General features: G+C 41.7%; 2 protein-coding genes across 4 annotated transcripts in view; one reads left to right on the plus strand and one right to left on the minus strand.

Moving 5' to 3' along the window:
* Positions 1 to 9,836, plus strand: part of gtdc1 (glycosyltransferase-like domain containing 1) — a 44,438-nt gene extending 34,602 nt beyond the window's left edge. For all 3 annotated transcript variants that reach the window (XM_083537386.1, XM_083537388.1, XM_083537387.1), the window contains 3 exons: positions 1,536 to 1,606; positions 1,967 to 2,058; positions 2,464 to 9,836. In XM_083537386.1, the coding sequence (XP_083393512.1) occupies positions 1,536 to 1,606; positions 1,967 to 2,058; positions 2,464 to 2,547 (247 nt within the window). In that variant the 3' untranslated portion in view covers positions 2,548 to 9,836. The remainder of the gene's footprint in view (positions 1 to 1,535; positions 1,607 to 1,966; positions 2,059 to 2,463) is intronic.
* Positions 9,072 to 26,654, minus strand: part of arhgap15 (Rho GTPase activating protein 15) — a 35,108-nt gene continuing 17,525 nt past the window's right edge. The window contains exons 8-14 of the mRNA XM_083537375.1: positions 25,438 to 25,576; positions 25,004 to 25,126; positions 23,818 to 23,916; positions 23,649 to 23,726; positions 23,228 to 23,362; positions 16,730 to 16,835; positions 9,072 to 10,169 (exon numbers count right to left, since the gene is read on the minus strand). Coding sequence (XP_083393501.1) covers positions 9,986 to 10,169; positions 16,730 to 16,835; positions 23,228 to 23,362; positions 23,649 to 23,726; positions 23,818 to 23,916; positions 25,004 to 25,126; positions 25,438 to 25,576 — 864 coding nt within the window. The 3' untranslated portion in view covers positions 9,072 to 9,985. The remainder of the gene's footprint in view (positions 10,170 to 16,729; positions 16,836 to 23,227; positions 23,363 to 23,648; positions 23,727 to 23,817; positions 23,917 to 25,003; positions 25,127 to 25,437; positions 25,577 to 26,654) is intronic.

Below are 26,654 nucleotides of genomic sequence, written 5' to 3' on the forward strand. Positions count from 1 at the left end.
ATCCCTCAGCAGCTCAGTTGGAATTCTCTTTGGATAAGGGCCCAGTGCCATATATGTCAATGTGAAATGTTCTGTCTGAGCAACGTTTGAAAACAAAAGTGTGGACGCGGCTCGTTTGCTGACCAAAACGCCATTTTAAAAATATTCCTGTATTAGTGTAGACGTAGCCTCAGGCTGAGTTACATCCCAGAGATCTGATGGAGAATGGTTGAGGATTTGATGGCTCCTCACTTGACTTGTTCTCAGCCCTGAGCAGATGTACATCACTGCTACAGATTTGAAGAATATTAGGAATAGAGGATTTGTACAGAGTTTATGTACTTGAGGCTGTGAATTATAGCTGTGATTTTTTTTTTTTTTCTTTTTTTTATCAAAGACGGTTCTATGAGGGTAATATCTATTATTTAGACATTTAAACCTACAATTGGCTAAATTTCGGCAGCCCTGATTGGGTTTGTTATTGTTGAGCGCCACGCCCACGTGCAAGGGACTTTCTCTACCCTGCGCTCTGGCCTTGTTATTGTGGAAATTAGCCTAATGTAATTAATTGTCAGCAGACACCCATCCATGCCCGGCGGAAAAACAAAGTCGAGGCCCGCTAAGCAGAGCGTTCGGCTAATGATATTCGAGATGAAAAGCCCGATAAGCATTTGTGTCGCTCGCATATTACCAGCACTGACATGGAGCTTGATCTTAATCAGCTTCGTAAGACTGGAGTCGAGCGCCTACGAGTTTCCACACTCAACCCGGAGAGGAAAACCATGTCTGTCGCGTTCGGTGTTTATATTTAGTTTATTGCTCTGATTACCGTCAAACGTTTCGACGGAAAAAAGATCGTAGAATCGAGATCGCACCGCATAGGGTGGATTCTAATGAGGTTAAAAAAAAAAAAAGACTAATGGATCGATATTGCGCCGGTGACTTAGAGGAGAAGTGACTCCTCCTCCACCCTGCTTGTCACGATCGACATAAAAAAAAAAAGTTTTTCGCCAAGAGTCGTCCTGTCTCTCAGTCAGCGAGCTAATCGGATATTAAAATATGCATGGCTTTAGCATGGGGAATGAGACGGCGATCTGATGGCGAGCCGAGTGATGCATGGACTCGTGAAATATTAACGCCCATTCTACAAAATATTTAAACAGACGGTCATTTTCCGGCTGGCAGCTAATCGGGGACGGGTTCGGATGAGGCGAGTCGGCCGGGAGCCGAGTTCGCCCCAGATTTAACTATTCACTGAGGACACGGACACGTTTTTTGACACGGACCAGCACGAATTCCTTTAAAAGGCCGTGCTCAAAACGTCGCTCAAACACATCTACGAAAGAGGGAGGAGCTCTCCTTATGCACTACCTCTTCTTGCTCAATAGGGGTCAGAATTCGGAATTCCATAGAGCCTTTTTTTTAAATTAGTGACCATTTTAATAAAACAGACCTGCCGTACAAATCGACTCCTTGTTTATGGTGTTCAGCATATTTTTTAATACATTTATATCTAATGAGTACATCAAGGAGTAAATGAACGTTTTTTTCCCCAGGTTGGAAGCGGTGCATTGCGGTTGCTACCCGCTGTGTCCAAAGGCTCTCGTCTACCCGGAAATATTCCCTGGTAGGATTTCCTTTCTTTCTTTTTCTGTTTCTTTACTGTGCCAGTTGAAGAATTTGACATGGGAGCAGAATGACGTAGCCTTTCCTACACCACAAAAATACTAATCGTCATCGACAAAAGCTGTAAATTATTCTATCTGTAAAACCGAAACGGACATTTTTTGGAGTTCGTTATATAAATAAAAAAAGACAAGTTGAATAATGTAAAACATAACGCAGTGTGGAGTCGAGTGCATTTTTAATGCTGGAGCGTGCCTGCTTTCTGACTCATTCTTTGATTTAAAAAAAATAATAATTTATTATAAAAAAATTTAATTCTTTTTTTTTTTTTTTTTTTTTTTTTTTAAATTAAAAAATGTAGGTTCGTATCTCTACTCAACACCTGAGCAACTTTTCAAGAAACTCCAGAGTTTCTGTAAGCATCCACATTTAGCGAGACAGCACGATATTCAGGTAGGTCCAAATGTCCTGTTCACTGTAATGCCAAAAGTATTTGGACACCTGACTTTCCCAGCTACTTCCTCAAATTTAGGGTCACACAATTGTGAACTAGGAAACCAAAACCTGTTCATGACAGCATAACCGTGCACAAAGCCAGCTCCATGAAGAAAGTTCAAACGAGTTGGAGTGGAGATGTTCTTCTAGATTTTGTGGACAAAAATCTCCACAAAATCTAGTAGAACATCTTCCCAGAAGATTCCTTGTCATAACAGGAAAATGTGGATTAAATGAGGAACGTAAAAACATACTGATCTTATGCTCAGGTGTCCACAAACTTTTGACTCTATAGTGTGTATGTTTGATCACATTAAGGATTTCTGTTTGAAATTTTGATCATATCCTGGTCCTCTGTTTTAGGTGAACACCAGAAGGTTCTCCTGGGAAGCTTTGGGGCAGGAGTACAGATCTCTGTTGACAGCAGGCCTCAGTAACACGTCATGACAGATGTGCACATTTTCAAGTACAATATGAACATCAGTCAGGACGAGGTTCTTGTTTTAAAAGAAATAACTACGAAAAAGACGATTTTAGGTGCGTTTTATACACACGATCTTTGGGTTCGACCGAGATTTTCACTAAAACTGTTTTCATCCGATTTCATTTTACTACGTTGTTAAATTCAATCCTGTCTGTTTTGCGAGACTTCACAGGTAAGTAGCAAAAAAACGGCAAATAAAAACAGTAGAAAAGGAGCACAAAACTATGCACACACCCTTCATGAACCTTCATGTCCTACAGGCAGCTAAAATAAAGTGTTACTCATGAGTCTCATAGCTGCCACAGCCACAGACCTGCCTCGGCCTCACCACCTCTCCACTAAAACAACACGGACCTCGACGCCGAACGCTTTTATATGCATACTTTTAAGGCAGAGGAGGAGAAGGGGAAAAAAAAAAAGAAGTAAAAAAATAAACAACCTAGAAAACCTGCGACCGCCGTCCGTGTTTTCCGCTTAGGCGGTGCCACCTCATTTCGGGTTCAGCTCCATTTTTATCCGTTTTTTTCTCCTGGAACATTGCTGGAATCTTCGCTTCCCACTCGGGCTGAGTGGCGGCCAAAGTTGTGGCTTGAAGCTCTTGTGGGCTCCACCTGGGGGTTGCCAGGTTGTGACAGAGTCCCTCGAGGCTCAGAAAAGGTTAATGGGAGGCTTTCGCTGCGCTGCGGTGGCGTCTAAATATACCGCGGTGTTTCGCGTTCGGAAATGTACCGCCGTGTAATTAAGGGGCCTCAAGAACGAGGTATCTATAAGCGGTCGAGGAATATAAAGGGGAAAGATGAAATAAACTTCGCTCTAAGATTGTTTGCGTGTCAGCGCTTCACCAGGACGAGTGCTTGGACCCTTGGAACGGCGCTTTTTAATCTGCGGTGCAGAAGGATTGCAATATATTTGATTCAGGTGCAGCAGATGTACGATTGGAATTAAGGGAAAGAAATGTAATCAGGTTGTGATATAACCTTTATTTCCCGCGAGCAAAATGAAGCCCAACGCTCTTGTTTTTGGCACGCTCACTGACTCACCTCTGGCTGGAAAATGCTCCCTAATATCTTTTATCGACATTTCTAACGTGCCACGTCGATTTTCCTTCATCGGAAAGACGAGGAGACGTTAACAGCGTGCCGCATGTGTTATTTCAAGGACGTTTCCACTCGTGAAATCGTCTACAATAGTCAAAGTATCATAACGTGTAGGATACTAGTACAAAAGAGAGAAACGGCTTTGCCAATTCTCACGTTTCTGTTTGCCGAAAGCCGACACCACGTCTTGCCGTGGTGCGTTAGGCTCGGAGACGGATCGTTTTGACCCCCGAGTGCCGTGACGACCCGCTGTCGTTCGATGATCCTCTCCTGCAGCGTCAGACGAGTCTGCCCAACACGAGGTCAGGACCTAATGACGCCGTAAAGCTTATTGCTGTTTCGCCACTTACAAAATGTCGCCCCACATATAAAAGCTTAAATGCAGTAAGCCTTTTTTTTTAATTTATTTAAATCTGTGATCCTGCTTCGCGCTGACTGTATCTGAGCCCATGTCCACACTAATATGCATATTTTTCTCTCCGCTCTTTCAATCCGTCCACACCGAGACGGCGCTTAGAGAAACGTGAAAACATCGATAAGGTGAAAACGGAGGCTTTCAATAAACGACCACTGATTTTTTTTGTCGTTGCTGCGTAAACAAATGCATAATTATTATAAATACTAGGGAATCTTTCACACTCGTTCATGATCTGATTAAACAATTCGGTACTCGGGCAGATTGTGTGATTCGTGTAGTAATTTTACAGCAACAAAACTAGATGGAGGATCAAACACACAGGTGGCAGAAACAAAAGAGTCGTCTCGTCCAGTCCCTTTTCCACCCACTCCCCTTAAACTCTGCCAGTTTAATCCGTTACCCACCTCACAGATTCTCCGTCTTAAGAGAAAATTCCTGGCTTGTGGTTAAAAAAATAAATGTGTTTTGTTTATCTCCTACATTGCATTTCACCTTTTGGATAAAGGGGTTTAATTTGAACCTTCCTCCAGCTGAGGTTTATGCTCTCAGTCTCTAATGATGTTGACTACAGTATAAAAAAAAAAAAACGTACTGCGAAAGCTGCCCCTGAGTTGCGCAGCAAGGTGTTGATTGTTGGTAGGAGGAGGTTTTGGGGGTGGTGTGTGTGTGTGTGTGTGTGTGTTTTTTAATGGATTATCAACGAGAAACAGTGGCATTCATTTCACGCCCCAGCAGTGATCCTGCGTCTGTTTGGCTGTTGTTCTAAACCTGGAGGAGAAAAATTAAAGAAAGCAAAATCGGTGAATACCTTTAGAGTATGTGCGTGTTTGTCTGAAATGAAAAGAGTATCGAGGTTAGGTTGTGCATGAAATAGGAATTTTGATTAGCAGTAATCTTTTTTTGTTGTTGTTTTTTCTGCAAATCCAAAGGCCAGGATGTTGGTTTTGGTGTTAGATGTTCCAGTCACTTTATTAAGAAGTATAAAGTTGACTTTATTTGCTTTCAGGCTTTTAGATTTTTGGTGACTTGGTAAAAGATGCCTTTGAGATTCTGGTCCATTAATGAATTCCTGCAGATTGATCAGTGATTTTTCCAGTTCCACCTTGTCCTGAAGGTGCTCTGATCAGGACCATTTTAGTCATATGTCATATTATTCTAATCAGTTAATTGAATCAGAAAACACCAATCTGAACTGTATGCTGCATGAGAAATCAGGGTTCACCAGCCCCAGATGATTGCTGAACTTTTGATTGGAAGAGCATGACCTCACTTCCTTTATAAATGAGATACTTTTAAAAAAAAAACTCTTGATAAATGTTACCGAATGATTTCCCTCGCCAGCTGAGGTTTGCTTTGTAGATTCGGGTACTTGGGCTTGTGACGGGACGTCATGAACAATCCGTTAATTTTCTACTGGATGCGCATGAGCAAAGCAGGAAACTGAATCAAGTGATTCGTTCAATTTTTTGTCACGTGACTCCCATAAAAGCAAAGCAGTGCATTAGATAGGAAACAGGATTGAGTAGTTAATCTCATGACGACTCTGGTCTTTTGTCACGTGACTCCCATATGCCCTATGAAGGTGATTCGAGGAACCGAATGAGCTCCCAAAAAAAGAAATTTTAGTTTTGTTTACAGATTCAAAGAATCAAGTTACTAAAATGATCTGTAATTTCCATCACCACTTGGCTGACAGGAATGGACCTTGATGTGTTCTTACGCTGCTGGTTTCTTATCCACCTTAAGGTTTTAAATGCGTTTCTGCTCACGATGGACGTAAAGAGGTGCTATTTGGGTCATCAATCCAACGGTGCACCGACTGTTCTTGTGGACAAGGTGTTGGTTTACACCAATCTGATGCTTTTCCAATGTGAAATGAATTGTATTGTAAACTGTATAAAATAAGATTCACAAAGGTTAATCCGAATACTTTTTTGATTCCGTTGGTTTGCAGTTGCTCGCATTTAAACTAAAGATTAAAGTAAAATAAAGATTTCAAGAGATATACATAAATTATATATGAAGTGAAATGAAATCTGTAGCCGCTTTGGTAAAAAAAAAAAAAGGTTTCTACACTGATATTTAACGAGTTTAAGGTCCGATTTAAGTGTAATTACCTGCTAAGTAACACAACAACATTCTGATGTGGAAAAATAGAGATGACAGTCTCACACACAGGTGGCAGGAAGAAACACATTTCAAGACCGCGACAACGGCCTTTCCACCCACTACGCTACTCCCACTTGTTTTTTTTGTTTTCCACACAATGTCTGTGTAAAACTCTAGAGACTGGTGTGGTTGTGAAAATCCCAGGAGATCAGCAGTTTGTAAAATACTCAGAGAGTAACACCCCTGCTGAAGTCACCGAGATCACGACTTCCTGATGCGATCACGTTTACACTTCTGGCATTTGGCAGACGTTCTTTATCCAAAACGACGTACAACTCAGCAGTTAAGAGTTAACGGCCTCCAAAACTGCCCAGGTGGAAAAGTCATAGCGATTCAGGAGAGAAAAATAAACCACTGATGAATCCTTTTGTATGGTGTGAGGAGGAGAAGCACCTTTACACACGCTGCGTGTTCTCTTCTACTCGATACATTTCACTTCATCTACATGTAGGGCTTTTAGAAGAACATTACCTGCTGCTTAGAACCACGTTCTAATCGATCAGCTATGTACTGTGGGATATTTAATATAAACAGACCATACGCACAGAAGCACTGCAGGGTTTCCGCAGGGACTTTAAAAGTCCAAATTAACATTTTTGCCTAAAGTCTGAAATTCACTGTTTTGGCTCTTAAATCACTTTAAACCGCTCGTAATTTTTCCGTCGTCCATGTAACGCTACTCGTGATGCTTATTGAAATGCTCCCGCAGCACTTTAAAATGGTTTTGTCTGCTAGTTTTCTTGGTGGCGTAGTTCTTTCTTTCGCTAGTCCAAATGAGCAAATGAGAGCAATGAGCAAATGAGCTATTTTTTTTTTTTGGACGAATCTCTCGGATCCTACCACAGACGGAAAAGGGATTTTCGTTTTCAGCGATGGGGAAGTGCAAGTTTGGAGATACTTGGCTTAAACAAAAAATATATATAATTTAGGCCTCGTTGAAGGCCGTTTGCTAACAACGTGTGTTTTGGATGATGTAATATAGATCTTAGATTTCATTCTTAATGATTCTTAAATTTGACTTGCAAAAACCTTGTATTGGGACGTTTGACGCCACTCGGAGACCCGAACCTGTTCCAGCACAATGACCTGAAGTACGACGTGCTGCAACGTGACACAATCGGCTGCATGAGGTGTTGATCAGAAGACTTGCAGATGTATGAAACGTAGTGATCGTGTTGGACCAGATCACAAATCCTGTAGTGCACATTTGTACTCGCAAGTCGTTAAAACCGAATGCTAACCATGCCAGTGTTTCCTAATGTAAAAACAAGGTTGAGGCAGAGCGCTGTCCTTGTGTGACACAGTCATATGCTATCAATATGCTGCCATGTTCTCTTGGAATATGCTCCCCCTTTTTAATAGGGCCTGGTGGTTAGAACATGGCAAGCAGTTCACAAGGACACAGCATTGTTATGCTTTCATTTACTTTTTTGCGTCTTTTTCTTCTCATTCTTTTTTTTTTTTTTTTTTTCTTCAGTCTTACAAAGACACCCATTTCCATGAAGCCCTGCCAAGAGGGATGGGGAAAACAAAAGTGTGTGTTGAGTGCGAGGGGGTGGGGGTGGTGGGTTCTCCAGAGCACAGCGGTCTCCGGTTAGAACATGAAATCGTTAGACGCTCCGCGTCTTGGCTTGCTTTGGGAAAAAAACGCAAGCCCGCAGTCTCCATCTCGTCCTGAAAAGTCTGCATGGCGTCGACTGGGCTTTCACACGGGGCTCTGACGTTTACACCGCGATTCGTGATCCGTTCTCTGCTCGCAAAACTTTATGGTGTATCCGTTTTTTTTTCTGCTGGTTCGCAGGTCAGTGTTATTTTTGGACAGAAATGAGACTCGTCCAGCCAATAAGACATAAGTGTTTAAACAGTATGCATGGGTTTTTACAGCCTTCTCTTAACACTACATTTGGAAACGGAAGAATTTGCATATTCGAATGTAACGTATGTACTAATATTACAAATGCAAATTTGTGAGAAACCAGAACATTCTACAGTGTGTGTGAATGGGATCAGCAGGAGCGCCACCATTATGTTTTAAAACTTATTCGTTTTCTTTGACTGGAACCACGAAATCGTTACACATCCAGTAGAAGCACATCCAGCCTTGTTTTCGTTTGACTTGTGGTGAACAGCGGACGTCCTCATGGCCTGACCATGCTCATTCCAGATCGTGAGATAACTGGCAATGCCAGGAAGGTATCCTCATGCATTCAGATCATTTCTCCTTCTCATTTCCAGAATGTTTTTTGTTTAAAATTTTTTTTTTGCAAAACTTGCAAGCTCACATATCTGCTTTGAGTTGCCCCGCCCCCCCACCACCATTTCACCGCCTTTGCTTCATCTTTACTCGACTCGGTGCCAAAAAACGAAGTGTCTGATTTAGAGCACTGGCTCTCCACGTAATTACAGACTCCGTCTTATCTCTGGGATGGGATAAAAAAAAAAAAATGCATTCATGAAGAGCGTATCGGCGCCGGCTTGCGGGGAGCGAATAAAAAAGACGCAGCCGTTGGGGAATTGTAGAGGACTTTTGGCAGTTTGATTAGAAACCGATGCGATTTCGGCGTTCGCATGTTCGAAACATCGCTGGAACTGTTTTCACCGCAGCGTTCCGACTCGGAGGCTGTATATAGCCGGCTTGTGGGGTTTTTAACTCGCCTGACCAATATATGATTTCCAACCTCCAGCAAACCCATGTCATCCAAAAAAAAAAAAGAATAAATGCGTGTTATGGATATATAAATTGCGCCTAGCTTGCATTGTTTACCTTGAACCTGAAAAAAATGATCATAAAAGACACAGGGGAAAAAAGAAAACGTTTTATTTACAAGAGTCCACAAGTTGTTATGACACAATTGTGATGAGGAATGGCTGAACTTCTTTTGTCTGACCAAAGCACAAATAGTTTTGAGCTTCCTAAAAGAACATTAATCCATTTTAGGATGCTGTTATATAATATTAGCCTATACCACCATATCGACCCCCTGACAATAAATTTCGTGTAAATTCCCACCCAGCTCGAAACCAGTAAAGTTTGGGAAAACACTTCCCTCCAAGAAATATCAATCTGAATAATCATTTCAAACCGCTGCTCCTGTTGCATCACATGGAAAAGAGCTGTTTACCCTTTTCTACATACATCAACATTCAGTCGCATACGATTGGCTCGTTTTTTTGTGGTTCACAGTTTGGGTGCAGATGGTATTCCATCTCTTCTACCCAGAAAGCCAAATTTTACTCTTTGGAATAAACACTTTGCAATAAAGATCGGCTGCCAATTGGATTCGGGAAAATTATAATGTTCTTGTTTGAAAAAATAAAAGAGCACAAATAGAACAGAAATAAGCCTGATGAATAATAGTAGCAGTGTTTGAGAAAACACAGAATAAAAAAAGAGTTTAAAAAGGACGATGACCTCTGAACGGCCTTGAGGTAAAACAAATAAACAAAAGAAATTCCCTTTTTTGATAGCTGTTCAATGATATAGAATGTTCTGAACTCACAACCGCAGAATTTATTTACATTGTGCGATTTCTGTGTAACCTCAAAGACGCGGAAAAAAAAAAAAGAACGCAAGCAAACGCGGATTCTCGAGGATGTTTGCTCAGTCCAGCAAGTTTTTTTTTTTTTTTTTTTTCCCCATCTTTATTTTGTCACTTCCTTTTAATGTGTAAAAAAAAATAATAATAAAAGAACGTGCATTTTATATTTAAGCACTTGTTACTTAGATTCTGGGCCGAAGATCTCTACACATTCAGTGAGCATGAGTTCCACAATCTGGTTCTGGTACACCATGTTGACAGTCATGTTCCCCGCGTCCAGCTCGGGCCACAAGAGGGTCGGACCGAAAACAATGCTGATTCCTTGACTCGACATGAGGTTCTGCCTCGACTTCGTCAAAACCCTGCCAAGAGAAAAATCAATAAAATGGGACATTTAATCACTGTGTTAGTATTGATGGAGCTGTCCAGCCATACATTTACAGTATAGACCCGTTAAACAAAAAGGTTCATCTGGGGCATCTAAGATGGCTGTAGGGCAAAGTTTATCTGAGGACTCAGGTTTAGTCTTTTGGAGGCATAAACAGTGGTATTATGGATGATTCCTGAGCTGAGGTTTGGCTGGAACACACAAACAATGGCTCCTGGGGTACCAGGATGATTCGGAACGGAGCTTTCGGGATGGGGTTTGGAAAAAGAGGGCGGGACTGTGGCTGAAGGCTTTGCTCCAAGTTGTCAATGAGATCATGACTAGGAGCTCTGAGGTAAACCGGGGGCTTTAACATTCGGAAGAAAATGCATCCTGCGGCCTTTCAGGGGCGAATGTTTTGCTCAGGATGATCGTGCGAGCGGTCCTAAGAAACGGTCTGTCTGTAGACGTTATGCCTGTTCGAACACGTTCGCTCTTCTATATCCAGTTGACGCTCTTGAAATGATGAGAGAGACGAGTAATGAAACGGCTGTTCGTGACCTGATTCCTGCACTATAGAGACCCATTTAACCGTTGCAACACAACCTAAAAGGGCAGCCTGAGCACTTCCAATAATTCCCCTCTTTTAATGCGTATAATTAACCTCGGCCATTTCGTTTCCCTTGTACATCATAGCCAGACGCTCGTCCTGCCACCAGCATTTTAACCTAATTAGCACAGTGTGATGTAAGGATCTTGGCTGCCATTGCTAATGGCTCGCTAATGATCTTAAAGAGGGAAAGACTTCATTTCCGAAGTGATTTTTTAAAAGGTTTAATATGTAGCATTTTTTTTTTCTTTCCTTCTCTCTTCCTAATCCTGTAGTATTTTATTTCTGTAATTACTTCATTATGTTATCCCCGTACCATCATTGTCTCTCTACGCAATTTGCATTCATTGTCACTGAATTCAATTAAATGCAGTGACCACGTTTTTATTCTCAATTACTCTGTAATTGTTTATTGTAAGAGGAAAACCACACCTGCAAGTTGTATATAATGAATGTACGCTACTATATGAATCTATTTAAATATGTGATTTCAAGTGAGTCGTTTACATGGTATATATTAGCTTATAGCAGATTGCCCTAATTAGACTCTTTCAATCGAGTGAAGCTTGGACCAGTTGACCGGCGGGCGGGTGGTTGGGGGTTTATGGGGGGAGCTTTTGTGACTGCGCTCGATTGAATCAGACAAATCATAGATACCCGGCATGAAAGGCAACAAGCACTACTCAAGATGCCAATGGTTATTAATTAGCATCTTGTTTGTGAACAGTGCTTGACATGAAATGGAGGACGGCACACAATTGCCCCCTGTCCTCCCCCCCCGCTTAGGAAGCTCTTGCTAATTGGGTCAGCCTTGTTCAGTCCTTAAGGACGAGACAAATAATAAATTAGGGGCGGAATGAGGCGCAGGAGAGGAGGCATCACTCCAAGCTTTAAATTATGTCATTAGTAGAATATGGCTTTAACTGCAAACAGACCAGACAGTATCACTGGGTAGACTCGTCTGGCATATGATTTTTTTTTTGTTTTTGTTTTGGTTTAATGAGAAATTCGCTCGAATTTTACTCTGGGATTTTAAGAACCTGTTGTCGCTTTACTACAAACCGTACAAATGTTGGGTAATCATTTCTGGTTCCAAAAAATCAATTCTTTGACGTTGATTCTTTAAGGTGTTAGAAAGACTCCTTTGAGATTTAGTTTCTTGTTGACGCCCATCTCCAGAGCAACTACTAATTATCTCATTTGATAATTAACTGAGCAATTGAGGGTAAATGTTCTTGCTCAATAGTTTTTATCAAGGGCTCCGGAGTGACTCGGTGTTGCTGGGATTTGAACTCATGACTTTCCAATCCAAAGTCAAATTTCTCTGGATTCTAAATTGAAATAATGCTCAGTTATATTTGTGGGTGGAGGTGGCTTGTGATTATGGCATGTTATTATGCTTGAAGTAGCCTTTATGTATATGTATTTATATAGTAGCTCAATACTCATCACGGTATAAAAAAAAAAAACATAGGCACGTGGTAAAACGGATGCATGAAGAGTCTCATGTTAGCTGGAGAACAGTGCCATAGTGTCCATGTGCATTCTGTGCATTTTAAGACCAAATCATTTTTCTTGACTGCTTATTAATGGTAGCGTTGAAGTGGAGATAAAATCAGTAAAATATGACTCCAGTAAAAGTGTCCCTTTAAACTTAGAAAACTATTTGTTTTCAAATGTACTTAAGTACGATGATTTATTATGACTATAATGTTCCTATTATCATTTTTGCTTAATCAAATCAAAAGACTCTGTAACTCTTAACACACTCACTCATTAATATCATTCTATTAATAGATCAAACACTGATATTTATTCAAATGATCATGAGCCCAAAACCTTCTGCAAAAAAAAAAAAAAAAAAGCACACAAATCGCGGCCACGTGTGTTGTGGTGAGTTCGAGTCTGGAGTTTGTTCACCATTTATTCCTCTCTAAATGTTCTGCTTGATGTTTAACTGATGCTGAACTGTTTTATCCACGCATAAAAAACAAGAACGACTGATTTTGCCAAATTTAGTCTCCCTGAACGGGAAAAACATCAGTGTAGTACATTTCCTTCATTACTGTCCACCACTGCTCCTTATACTCTATAGTACTGCATTCTAAGAACTTGTACGACGTACAAGTAGTACCGACGACATGACATTGAAATGACATTGGTACAAAGCGTGAGTGGTATTAAGGTTCCCAGTGTGGTCCAAGAACAAATTCCCAACACTATTCCAGCACCAGCACCTGTTTGACCTTGTTGTTTCAGTCAGTTCGTTTCTCCTGATCTTCAGCAAAAATCATCATTCATCAAACCAGGTCATGTGTTCCCAATCTTCAACCGTCCGATTTGGCGGAGCTCCTTGTAGCGTCATGAGAACAGAATCCGGTGTGGATCAGCGCGAGATGCTTTTCAGTACGCCGCAGCTTTAAAGAGTGGCTATTTACGTTACCACGTCCTTCTTGTAAGCATGAACTAATCTGGCCGTTGTATTCTGACCTCTTTCATTGACGATGCATTGGTTTTTTCCGTAGAACCGAATGTTTTCGAGTTTCTGAAATTCTGCAACTGGCCCATCTGGAGGCAACAACCGTGCCATGATCAAAGTTGCTGTGAACAATAACCGAAGCGCTTTTGTCAGCAGGGTGTACAGGTGCTCCTAATAAAGTGGCCAGTGTGTGTATATTCGCTTTTTTTTTTTTTCAAGATGTGACCTTTATTGCAATAGAAAGCATGGGTTTCTGTAACGAGGTTCAGTTAAACACTAAAACAAGAAGCGTCCTGAATTCACTGACCTGTTGTATGATTTCAGCTTTTGGATTGGTGGATTTGACGTATGCGACCCTGGTGAACTCGATCACTTGTGCGAAAAAGGCCATGCTCCTTTGGGAGAGGTTTAAGGCAGGGAAGGCTCATTAATCTGAGCTGATGAGACCCTCCTGTATGGGGTGGTAAGTATTTAGAAGGGTAAAGTGAGATGGAACACCCCTTCTGGGAGATGGAGACGAGCCATATGGCCTAGTGATTTTATTATATTTTTTTATCTAATATTCTTTCTGGCTTTATTTAGTATCGTTTCAGTGCACATTTCCTTCTGTTTAGTTAAAAATGCTGTGTAATGGACTCTTCTGGAGAAGTTTGTTCCAAACAAGGATGTCTCATCACATGTATCCTCGAACAAATGTTGTTATTTTTCGGAGCTATTCATTTGCCTAACAACATTCCTTCTTCGTTTGAAACATCAAACCCAGATGATTTTTTTTTTTGTGCTGATCAGCTCGTTCTGGTCACAGAGGTCGATCCAGGTTTGTTTGGGACAAAAAGAAACCTTGAGTTACCAACCGAAAAAAAAAAAACCCTACCATCTTTTAAATCACTTGCGGCAAATGGGAAATATGAGCGGCGGTGACAAAAACACCCACAAGAAGAGACGTAAATAGCATGGCTGAGCGAATGCGAGCTGGAGAGAGCCGGTTGCCTTGACCACATCATCACAATGCGAATACACAACTGCTTTATTGAACACAGGCCCCAATGGGCCAGAGGAAAACGGGAACATTGGTTCCACACGGGCATACCACGCACCCACAACAAAGGCGCTCGACTTCACAAGGCTCTCCGCCACTCCTCGAACGAGCCGAGCCAAGGAGAAAATGTAGCCCACAACACAGGCATTGCTGCGAGCGATTCTGGGTCACACTTAGCTGCTGCATACCTGTTTTGCTGTTTAAAGGAATTTTTTTCTTCAAAGTCCAATATGATAAACAACGAAGGAGCAAAGGGATGATGATGAGAAGCAGTTTGGAAGCAACTTTTTTTTTTTTTACTGTTGCCTTTAAATGGATATTAGAGGGTTTTTGGTTACAGCAGATTTAAAACCATGCACATGTTACTATTTGATGGGACCATCCCGATTTATAGATCGAGGAGGCTGTGTTTTTTTGGTTTTGTGTAGTTGTGGCCAAACAATTTAGCATTTAGGGCTTTACAAATGAAGGGAAATTTGGTGTCTTTATTGACAGTTAGACTTGGAACGGTGACATGCCAGTGCTTAGAATAATAACTGCAACAAAAAAATGCATTTGGACTTTATTATACTACTAATAGTTTCCAAACAAGTTGAGATTCAAATGGTACCGATTCACTCAAACGAATCATACAATTAGCGCTACTTATTCCCTAACCCAGGGGGTCCCCAAACTTCTTTTCTGTGAGGGACACATCATTTTTTTTCTTTCTTTAATAAGGGTCAGTCTGTAACAGTAAATGACAGGAGCTGGAGTATTATTGTGGTGATGATGATATGATTTTAAATGTATTTATTTTGCCTCCTAATGCTGGATTAGTTTATTAATTTGTTCTGCAGCGTCACTTTTCAAGAGATCTATTGCCTATTAAGAGAATTATTACTACCATTGATAGTTTTTTCATATTCATTGCTATTGAAATCGAAACATTTACTTATGCGTGTGGTTGGTGGATGTATTTAATAAATAATTAAGCTACGTTAATAACTAGAGGTCGACCGATACCCGATTAATCAAACGATAGTTTTTAAACTGGATACTGGATAAAAAAAGAAAAATATAGTTATATAATTAGTAAATTATGAATAATAAAATATAATATAGCGCGCTCCGTGCGATGCGCAGTCTCTTGTAATGACGGCGGAACGTAAGCCCGGAAAAACTATTGGTATGGATTTTGGCTGATAGCCGACAGTTCCAGCAGTCGACTATCGGTGCTGTTGATCTCTGTTAATATCTAAGGGACATTTTAGTGAAAATTTTTTAAATGATGACCGTCATTTGGGGGCCGCCGCCATAAAGGTGTATTTGAATCAACACACACTCTTAGGGTTCAATGTTTTCCTGCATTTGATGGCTGTGGGATTATAGGTCCTGAGATAACGCAACGTTGAAACACACGTTATGCCATTCAACCACACATTCCTTGTGCGTCGTCAAGCTGAGAAAAATGGGTAGAAGAATCAAATATCCCACGTGAGACTTGTGTACAGACCACATCAGTCGCTCTGGGTGTGGCCTCACAGTACTCAGATGTTCCGAATGGTCGCTAATGCTCCGAGAGACGCCTGGTAGTGTACAGCTAAAGGGTTAGACTTTAGGCACTGCAGGGATTTTCAGCACCACAAGTCCAGTAACAAGTCAGTCAGCGAAATAAAAGTTCAACGGTTTATGGCCTTGTTTTTTTTTTTTTTTAAAGAAGTAATGGTGCTGTGTGTGTGTGTGTGTGTGTGTGTGTGTGTGTGTGACTGCACTAGATTGGAATGTAAATTGCATTGAGTTAACAGTCTTCTCTGGACTGTTCATTAACACATGTGAAACTTGGCCGCGAGCGTACAGATCACAGGATAAATATATTTTCATATCAGACAATATGCTCATTAATATGCATTTTTTTCGGTGAAGACAACAATAATAATAAAAGGTGGTCCGTTTCCCAAATTCTTTATCACGTTGTTAACGTGGAATAAACCGGTTATGAGTGTAGATTGAAAAAAAAAAACCTTCACCTGCTCAACCTGCCATATGCAACCCAACAAACTTTATAGCATAAGCCAAAAGGGCAGGTTCCGTAGGGAGAGGTTAGAGGCGAGGGGGGTGGGGAGATGCTCGTCAATCTGATCGGAGTTCTCCAGCCCTCCTGTGCAGGGTGGTAAATGTGCAGAAGGGTAAAGTGGGATGGAACACCCCTTCTGGGAGATGGAGACCAGCCATATGGCCTAGTGACTGTGCCAGCTATATTAGCACGGACAGAGACTTGAGCACACTCTCTCTTCTTTTTTTTTGGTGCACAGGGCTTCTTATTTCCTCGGGTACATAACCAAATGGATTGGTTTTCTAATCGCACTCAACACCGATTGGGTTGCTTTAATGAAAATTTAGGGATTGTAGTGTTTGAAAATGAAAGGGTTTTGGTGTTGGACCAACCTTTGGAGGTGATGAAATAGCACTTTCATGGTGTTATGGTTGGGTTTGGGGAGTTGGTTGACCAGCTTTTTGAGCGCCTGCACCTTCGGCTTGTGCTCCCTGTTTTCTGTTAAGGAGAAAAGAAAAGTACATCATGATAGAGCAAAAAAAGGCTGGATGATATGATGATTACTGATCTATACAATGATCAGGTATGATTATGAGCAGTGAAGTGAAGAACACTGATGATCTCTACATCATGGCACCTGATATATTTATTAAGTTGATGTTAGCAGGTAAAATGGGCGAGCGTAAGGATTTGAATGAGTTTGATGAATTGTGATGTCTAGACGTCTGGGTCAGAGCATCTCCAAAACTGCAGCTCTTGTGAGATGTTCCTGGTCTCCAGTGGTCAGTGTCTATCAAAAGTGCTTCAAGAAAGGAACAGTGGTGAACCGGCGACAGGGTCGTGGGCGGCCGGAGCTCGTTAATGCACGTGAGGAGCGAAGGCTGGTGTGGTCTGATCCAACAGACGAGCTCCTGTAGCTCAAATTACTGAAGAACTTCATGCTGTTGATGATCGATGGGTCACAACTGTTTTAGCAGCAAAAGGGGACCAACACAATATTAGGCAGGGTTCCATAATGTCGCTTATCACAACTAGAATGATTTGCTTTATGACATATATTTGAAATAAAAGCACTACTGTTTTGCTGCCAGTTTTGCACCCAGAACTCCGATCAGCCCGAATTACTGCCGCAGTATCCGTCTGAACATTAATTCTGGAAATATCTGTGAACCTCGCTCATTTCTCAGTCCACTCCCAAATTCAGATGTGAATAATGCATAACCACGGGATCGTGTCATTTGTTGAAATTGAAGGCATTAACTACGTATCGGCTTCGAAAGAACGAATTCTTTCATATCGGCATTCGTCAGCATGTAACGCTGATTATTCAAGTCTTTTTCTTTCACAGCGATTTCTTTCTTTGCTCATAGATCTTTTTATTGATGCTTTGGTGGTTTGGTTAATGGACCTGCGGCCCTTTTTTAAAAGCCCTCGCCATGTAACATTAGCCTTAAATGTTCACCTTGTGACCCTCCTACTCCAGGCATGTCAGATGGCTGCAAACCTCAGAGTAAAAACACTACCAAGAGGCCAACCTGTGTTTTCTTTCTTTTTTTTTTTTCTTTTCACTTTTAGACCAATCAAACAATGGAATAGCGCATTTTTTTGTTTTAAATCTTAAAAAGGTGAATGCAGAATCTCGTAGGAGATCTGGTGGACACTTGGATCAATAACTGTACATGCATGTAATAATATCTCCTATCACTCCAGCATCCGTTTCGAGAACAGGCCATCTGATCCCTGAGCAGATGTTCGGGAACAGATTTTGCTTGCTGAGAAGCACCACCTGTGTATTTGTGTCTTTGTGTGTGTGTGTGTGTGTGTGTACACGGACATGCTGAGCCACTTATGAGCAGGTCAGATGCCGGCACCAAATTTGCAGTTTTCCAGCTTAGTTCAAGACACATACACACACACGTATGCATGCATCCATAATGACAATGCAATTTTGATATTACGTTTGTGCAGTTTGGTGGCATTTTGATGTTTCATTGGTGGTGATTTAGTGCTTTTGTGCATTAGTGGTTATTTAGTTGTGCTTAAATGGTGCATTGGTGGTAAATTGATGGTGCATTGGTGATAACTGGGTGAAACATTGGTGGCTTTGTGAAAAAATGCAACCAAGAACTAAATAAAATTAATTTCGAATGAATTACTTTTTCCAATACTGAAGATTTGTCTGTAGCATGATAATCTGCATTTTATTTACTTAAAAAAAAAAAAACGTGGACTAATACAGGAACACGTGATTACCGCTAATGAGCTCTTCAACAGGTCGATAAATATTTCCTCCTTGAATTAATTTGTCAAATTATTCTGCTATATCATGCACTTCAAGAAATGCTGTTTTTGCAAAAAAGAAAAAAAACAGAATCAAGAATCATGAGAGGAATAAGAGGAACTGCCGAGCTTCTTCGCAGGAGTGCATCGTAGATTTCTGAGCGTCGCGCTTTATTTCTTACACGCTGTAACTACTAACAGCAATCATTCATTTCATTATGTATACATAAAATGTAATCATTTTTATTCTTTCTGCTTGTGCGATGAAAAAGAGCTGGCGGTAACCATCAGGGGGTCTACTGTACTGCCCGGGATGCCCCCTGGGCACTAATGGAGCAGATGTCTGCATGTATTCACCGTGCTGGCACGGCCCTGACTAGCAGATGCCCTTGTCAGATGCCAGGTTTTCCAATTAAGCACAGACAGGGAACAAGTTTTAGGACTGACAGAGTGGCTATGACCCACTGCTAGAAGTGCCAATAGTGCAGTGTTTAGGTACAGATATATAATGATGATTTGATTAGAAGGAAGAAAGAAAACGTAGTAAAGTTGAGAGAATCGGGAGTGGCTGATTATCATCATGATTCCCATGAGACATGTTCGGATTCTTTAGCACCAAAAAAAAAAAAAAAAAGCATTTAGACTATATTTTTTTGTGCCTGTACCCAATCTGTGAAAGCCTCAACACTTTTTTGGCTTTGACAACTGCATGGCAGTCGGCCTGTGAAATATTTAATCTAGTCATTATTGCTGGCATTATTGCTGTCATTAATTACTTTGCCTTTGGTGGTGAGCATATTGGAGACGATCCCTCGTTCTGCATTTTGGACAGATGGTGCGGACAGTGTCATTAATATATAACAGAGTAAAAATGGCCCGTATCGAAGTCACTGTGCGCTTATACATCACGCCGAGCATCACTCCTTACCCACAATCCCACCTGGCTGACAATGCATACGTAGCTGTTAGTGGTGCAACGGATCAAAAAACATACGGTTTTTGAGTCACGGATCGGATCAGCAAAAAAACGGGGAGGAGACGAATATAATTCCCTTTACGTTTATTAGAAAAAAAGTTACAGCAAGGAAACGCTCCCATACATGCGATTTGAATGATATGGGAGGCTAATTTCGCAAATTAACAATTAATCCATGGGTCACATGCATGTACCCTGAATCAACAGTGAATCAACCGTGAGTCAATAATGAGTCAACCGTGAATCATCTGCGATCCGTTGCACCCCTAGTAGCTATAGTTCATGAGAAATCAGCGTGCATGGTCTAAAACGTGCCTCTGAACGTATAAGTTCACCGTCTATAAAAGATTTGCAGTGTTATATGATGCTCGGGTTGTTTGATGTAGAGACGGAACACGTCACATTCGGTTCAACTCTAAAAGAAATCCATGCCCAAACACCGAGACCCGCTTTGTTGAAATAAAGCTCGACTCCGTGGTTCATCTCGGGGCTTTTGTTGACGGACTTCCGTATTCCCCGTCAAAGCAAATATTAGCTCGCTGCAAATAGTCCTGCAGGTAATGATTAAGATTTTAACTTGTATCCCAATTGAATGCTTTGCTTTATGAATAACAAAGTGGCAGCGGATCGGCGGCTGTAATTTATTAAACATGAAAAACTCCTTGATGAAATATAGAGAAGCATTTTCTGCGTTTGAAAGGCTTTGCACGCGCCTGTTTCGCATGCCAATGAGTTCGCACCAGAGAAATTAGACATCTTCCGTAGAAGCAGGAAAATCGGAATAAACCTACGACGTCGGTTATACGCGGACGTTTTAATCAGACACCTTCGAAGGAATGAACTGATGGTGCTTCGGTATTTTTGAAGTATCTCTGTGCTAACAAAGGGAACTTTGGAGTACACACACACTTTTGTCGGATTCTGTGCATGTCAACTCGAAGAACAAAACCTCAATTTGTCAGCGAGCACACATTCACTGGGAACAACAAGGCAGGCTTGTGTGCGAGACAGGTGGTGGGACAATGTCGCTAAGACACCAGGCAAGATGAATAATAGATTTGAGCCCATCAGGAGCCAAGAACTGCTCGCTTGCCAACCTTTGCACTCCATGCGCAGAATGAGGGAATGGAAAAATTCGACTAGCTGTCTACCTGAGGAAAGGAAAGTCCTCCGTCGTCGAACCTAAGCGTAGGAATAATCGCACGTATGTTTTTCAGAATGAGTGGGATGGCACCGTACGTCGGTAAACAATCGAGGGCAACTGTATGTAGGTCATTATACATGGGCGTTACAGAACTGTGTATCTGGAAAGCTTTCGAGATGTAATGAGTAGTTCGGTTATGGACAAAAGTTACAGCGGTGCAGGAGCTCAACCGCAGTCTGTTCCGATCACAATGTGCTTTTCGGGCATCGCTCCTAATTGAACCGACTGCGATCCAAAGCGCTCTTCCAAAGACCTTTAGCTAATGCCACCCATTTAAAGGGCAGTCATGAGTAGGAGTGAGCTCGGTTTAATGATGCGCTCAGGCCAATGCCACTATGAGAAACATATCCTTGTTCTGTTCAATGATCATCAGCTGCCCAGTGGGGGGAAAAGTGTACTGTGCATCTGTGGATCAGAGGGAATGCAAGTTGAAAGCAAACACGATCTCATCAGTCTCTTGCTGTTTATTTGTCTTTTCCCACTTTCCCTGTTTTTTCGCTGCTACCGTCCTTTCTCTATTCTCCGTCTCCTTGTCTCAGGTTGAGCTAATTATACCCCCTGCTGTGATGAGCCTTATACCGTATTAATTAGTCGACTAAACATTATCTGTAAGTGATCAGGCGCCTCTGCTCATTAAGCGAATGAAGGACTACATGCAGCGCAAGTAAACATTTACTGCCAAAGAACCGCGTCACCTCAGGCTTGCTCTCCAGCCGAAAGGAAATGGGAATTGTGTAGTCTATGGCTCTGGATGGAGTTTGTCTTTTGAAAGCTGACGCTCTATCGGCGATGAACGAACTCGAAAAGATGATATTGAAGCAGCATTTGCCTCAAGTTAGAAGACAAATAGTGGAGAATGATTTTAGACTCATAGTCAAGTGTTTTTAACAGCACGTAGACTTTTTGAAAAAAAATATCGAGAGAAATTGTGGACCGGATGCTCGCACACAACAGGAAAGCAATCAAAGCTCGCGCTGTTGTTCATGACGATGCTACAGCCATCCACGGCAGGGCATCCAAGGCCATGTCCACACTAATATATGTTTTCATTGTCTATAAGGAGCGAGCCAGTCGTGACTGTAGCAGGGAAAAACTCCATGAGATGGTAAGATCAAAAAACCTTCAGAGTCTATTGACTTAAAAAAGCCAGACGATGCCAAGTATCAGCTGCCATTTCATTATTAGTGTCATCTGTCATGCATTTATTAATTTTTGTTGCAGCGAGGACTCTCCTGTAAAGAAATCATGGTCATGGTTTGATGAACCGAGCTGTCCGAGGGCTCATACTTAACACTTTATGTTAAGTGACGTTTACAACTTCATCCTTTGCTAAAACTTGTTCGTGAAGACGAGCAGCGTCTGTGATCATACGGTATTTGGACAGTGCTGTAAACTCAATACTGTTCTTTAAACGTCATACTCAAATTCATAGCTTGCGTTTGTCTTGTAAATGAATCTGGAGTTGCATCTGATGCCTGTGCAATTTCACTAATAAATTGTGTATCTACACACTCGAAAATCCTTTAAAAAGCGAACATGTCCTGCTGAAAGAACAGCTCTTGCAACTCGGACGGAAATTTGCAGCCGCCGGTTATGCCGTAAGCGGTGACTATACGGTTTCATTTACTGTTAACAGCGTTGGCACTTTTGACTGGGCCGCTCTTTTAAAGTAGAAAAACATTCCATTGTAAACGTTTAGCAGTCAACTAGGCATGCTGAAATAAGAACATGCCATCTTATGAGGTAGAACGCCCATGAGAACCGGCATGGCGTCAGTTGGCCTGCTAATATGAGGCCCAGAGTTTGGCCTTCAGTGGTGTTTGGGGGTTCCATATGATATTAAAGCTGATCTGGTGACAGTTTCAGTCTGCAGTGCCTGCTTTGGCTATGCCCTCTGGCCTAAGGAATTCCCCTGCTCCCCAAACAAGGGAGCAATGCAGTTTGACTAAACCTACCTCCCTGTCAAAGAGTGCCCCCTTTTGGCCGGCAGGTGCGTCAGAATGGCCATGAAGTATGGGCAATCCGAAACATCCTAATTTTTTTTTTTACGTGGCTTTAAGCCAAGCATTTATGTGAACCATTTCCAGAATCAGACGCTATTAGAAATGACAAAATGGTTCTCGGGTTACAGGAACTCCCAACCGCTGGTCATTGTCTTTAAGTTTACTCTTGAAAGTTTATTTTTAATGGCTGCATGGATGGAATAAGGCGCCACAAGGAATTCATCCTAAATGTTTCAATATGTGTTTGTAATTTCAACATTGAGGATTGAAATATATGTTTTAAAGGGAAAGTTTCCAGGGAAGTAATTATGCACAAAAAAGAAAAAAAACTTCCATCATGGTGACCAGATTTCCTAGGAATTGTTATTGAACAGAACAGCCCTGGTTTTCCAATGAGAGCAATGTGATAGAATGCAGTGTCACTTACTTATGGCCTCCACGAACATTTCGAAAAAGCGAAAGGGAAACAGAGGCTCTGGCAGCTCGCGGAAAAACATCTTTAGTGCACCAGTGATGACATGAACGTCCTCCCATTGGCTGTCGCCCAAATCCAGCTCCTCCTCTGAAAAGTGGGGGACAGAAAAAGAACCAAACAGAAGGAGAAGACGGGGGAACAATTACAACATCAGGCTTTTGATGAGCAAATTAGAAAATGCTAATCATCATGTCAGTGTTCCTTTTGTTCCTCGAGTCGGGCACGAACCTGTTAATTTGCCCCTTGAGAACCGAGATATTGTTCTCTTTAGTGTCTTACAAACGCACCGAAAAATACCTTTGAATATCATCAAATGCGGAAAAGGCTGTGACATACATTTGCATGAATAAAGAAAAGCAAAACTAAAGGGTACCTTGGTCAACCAGGAAGCGTAGTTTCTGGACAGTGGCCAGGTTGCCACTCACTCTATATATCCCATCAACGTCAAGCCCTGTTTTTTTTATTTCCCCAAAAAAAAGATATTTATTATATGATGGCGTTCAATTAATAATTGCGCCTTTATAACGATTGTTTCTACGTACCTCGCTTTTCCACTTCCTTGACGCACAGCTGGACAAATTTGGGAACCGTGGTGCCTTCGCGCTGACACAAAGTCAGGATGTGACATCCGAAGATGCGATCTGCAAGCAGACTTTTCTTTTAACTTGGCGTGCAAGTGAAATATTTAAACTTCATGGAACGCCACATGGTTTGAGCGCTTTTTTTTTTTTTCTGAAGCTGCCATCAGGCCGACACGACCCTCAGTCCTGTGACACAGTTCTATCAAACTGTGACTGTCAATATGGAGTTACTCACAGTCTATTAACTTCCTCATCATCCGGCGTTTGAACTAATACTCGGCCAGCCGAACGCTCCCCGAGGCTTATGGAACATCAAAGATGGCCTGCTCTCGTTTGAGCCCAAAAAAAAAACAAAAATGGAGGGAGGGTTGGAGAGGAGGAGGAGAAGAGGGGAGTCTGCGCTAAATGCATAAATGACTGCAAGAAAGCCACCTTTGCATATACATTTCTATTTGCGCTACTTACTGGAGAAAAATATGGTGCTGAGGCCCTTTAATTAAATAAATCACCCTTTAATAGTGCGCTCGGTGAAAACGAAGGGGGCAGAAGAGTAATGTGAGAAGGGATCTTCTCCTAACTAGCTTGCCTTGGAGCTCCGCCAGTGCTGTCGGTTCAAGGGCCACCTGCGCTATTTCTTCATCCCAGACCACTTTTTTAGTTTTCATTGTCCTCTTCAATGATTAAAATAAAAAAGGCCGTAGAGGAGATTTTAGAGGGCAATAGCCTTAGATAAGAATTAGAACTATGCCTTTAAAGGCGGTTAATTCTGGACGGAGTGCAGTGATGTTTTAAAGAGTTGGTCAATTTTGTCCTAAATACTAAAAAAATACCCTGAAAATTCAGTTCACATTCACATTACCCCGGATTTTCACATAGACTTTCATGCTAGCGGTTGCTACCAGGATAGTGTGGTAGGAAATGGACTAGCTAGTAAAACACTGGAGACTCCTTTGTGAAATGTCCCAGTTCATCCCAAAGCTGAACAGTGGGTCCGGTATCAGAGAAGGAGACTTGAGTTCTTCCACACTAACCTTGCAACCATGTCTCCATGGAGCTTGCTTTGGGTACAGGGAATTGTCATGCTAGGACTGGTTGTAATTATAATGCTGAAGCATATAAACATGATTGGTGGTGTTTTGAGCTTCACCTTTAATAAGGCCTTTCTCCTGTAGTGTTTTCATGGAGGGCCGTCTGGAGATGAACTTCTTGAGACGGTTCTTCACGCCGTTCTTATCTGCACTGTCGGAGGCGCTGTAGTTCAGCTTGAACACTGCCCACATCATAGCAAAGAAACATTTGATTAACCATGTCAGCTTTGAATCATAAAAGCATTTTAGGAAATTCAAAGGAATATGTTTGAGTTATGAGGAACTCCTCAGGAACTCAAATTAGAACTGATTATTCTTTTTTTTCTTTTCAGGGGAAAGAAATTTAGCCCTATACTAATACTATTCTGGGTTTATATATTATATTGAACAAGTCAAATGAAGAGGGCATGAAAAGCAGTGATAGAGTGATAATAATAAGTGAGGTTTTTAAGGAGATCCTGCATTATTTTGTCACAGACAACATATTACTCACTGAGAGAGCGTCTGTTCTCTGATTTCGGCTCTTTGGCTTTGGATTTTGTTGATTCATGGGCTCGTCTGGGCAGACACTCTGTGCTGTTGGACCTCTGTAACATGGCCTTTCCTTCTCCGGATCCTGCGTCTGCACTGGACTGTTAAGGGAACACAGGGCAGAATCGGTCAGAAGTGAATCACCAGTGTGGTCCACCTTCTCGCCAAACGTCACACCACTTTCAGCGACTTCTGAAACTTCACTGTCTTTTGATTGTTGGTATCAAATGACTCATTTGGGTCTTTCAAAAACTGCTGATTTCTGGGGACAACAGTTTGTCCTCAAAATAGTGCAAAAAAACACCCAGTTCTGTGGAGGGAAATGACTCGTCAGTGAGAGGCGTTAGAGTAGTTTGACCAGACTGGACTGAACTGATTCGAAGGCTCTAGCAACTCAAATACTACAGTGAGCAGAGGATCATCAAAGCTGGAGAGAGAAGATATACAAGGTGGTATCATTGTGTTGTGAATAATGCTGCTAACTGGTACCATTCTGACCACATCTGTGATGTGATCACGGACAGCGAGTTACAACAATTCTGCCTAAAAATGGGCGAATCTGCCACAGAGACATTTGACAAACAAGTCTTTTGAGGTGTTTCAAGCGGCAAGCGCACTTCAAGAGTGGAAGAACGTCGCTGGAAGACGACATGAGATCATGAAGACCTTCAACGAGCTCGAGAATGTCGTGACCTTTTGCCAACTTGTGAATGATGATCGTCGTAGAACGATCCACATGATCTCACTTCTGCACCCACCCTACTCACCAGGTTCAGCTCCTGAGGACTTTTCCCCCTTTTCCTGAAGATGAAGATCCAGCTCAAAGGTCGCCGTTTTGACACCACTGCGGAGATCCAGCACGAATTCGGAAAGGCTTCCAGGACACTATTTTGAAGGTGTAAACGTAGATAGATAACATTTCTTGTAAACAGTGCTAGTCTCGAAACTTTTTGATACCACCTCGTATCTTTTCAAGGTTTGATGTGTTGGGATGCTTTTCTGTTTCTCACGGTTGTAAAGAGTGGCTATTTGAGTTACCGTGGTTGTCCTGTGAGATCGGACCAGATTAGCTATTGTCCATCGTCAGAATTGGTGCTTTCTGGATGTCTTTTGTTTTTTTGCTTACAGAGGGTTGTGCAAGAAAAATCCCAGTTAAACAGTTTCGAAACGATCTCACAA

This window comes from Silurus aristotelis (assembly GCF_946808225.1).
Source record: "Silurus aristotelis genome assembly, chromosome: 3".
Taxonomy (NCBI): domain Eukaryota; kingdom Metazoa; phylum Chordata; class Actinopteri; order Siluriformes; family Siluridae; genus Silurus; species Silurus aristotelis.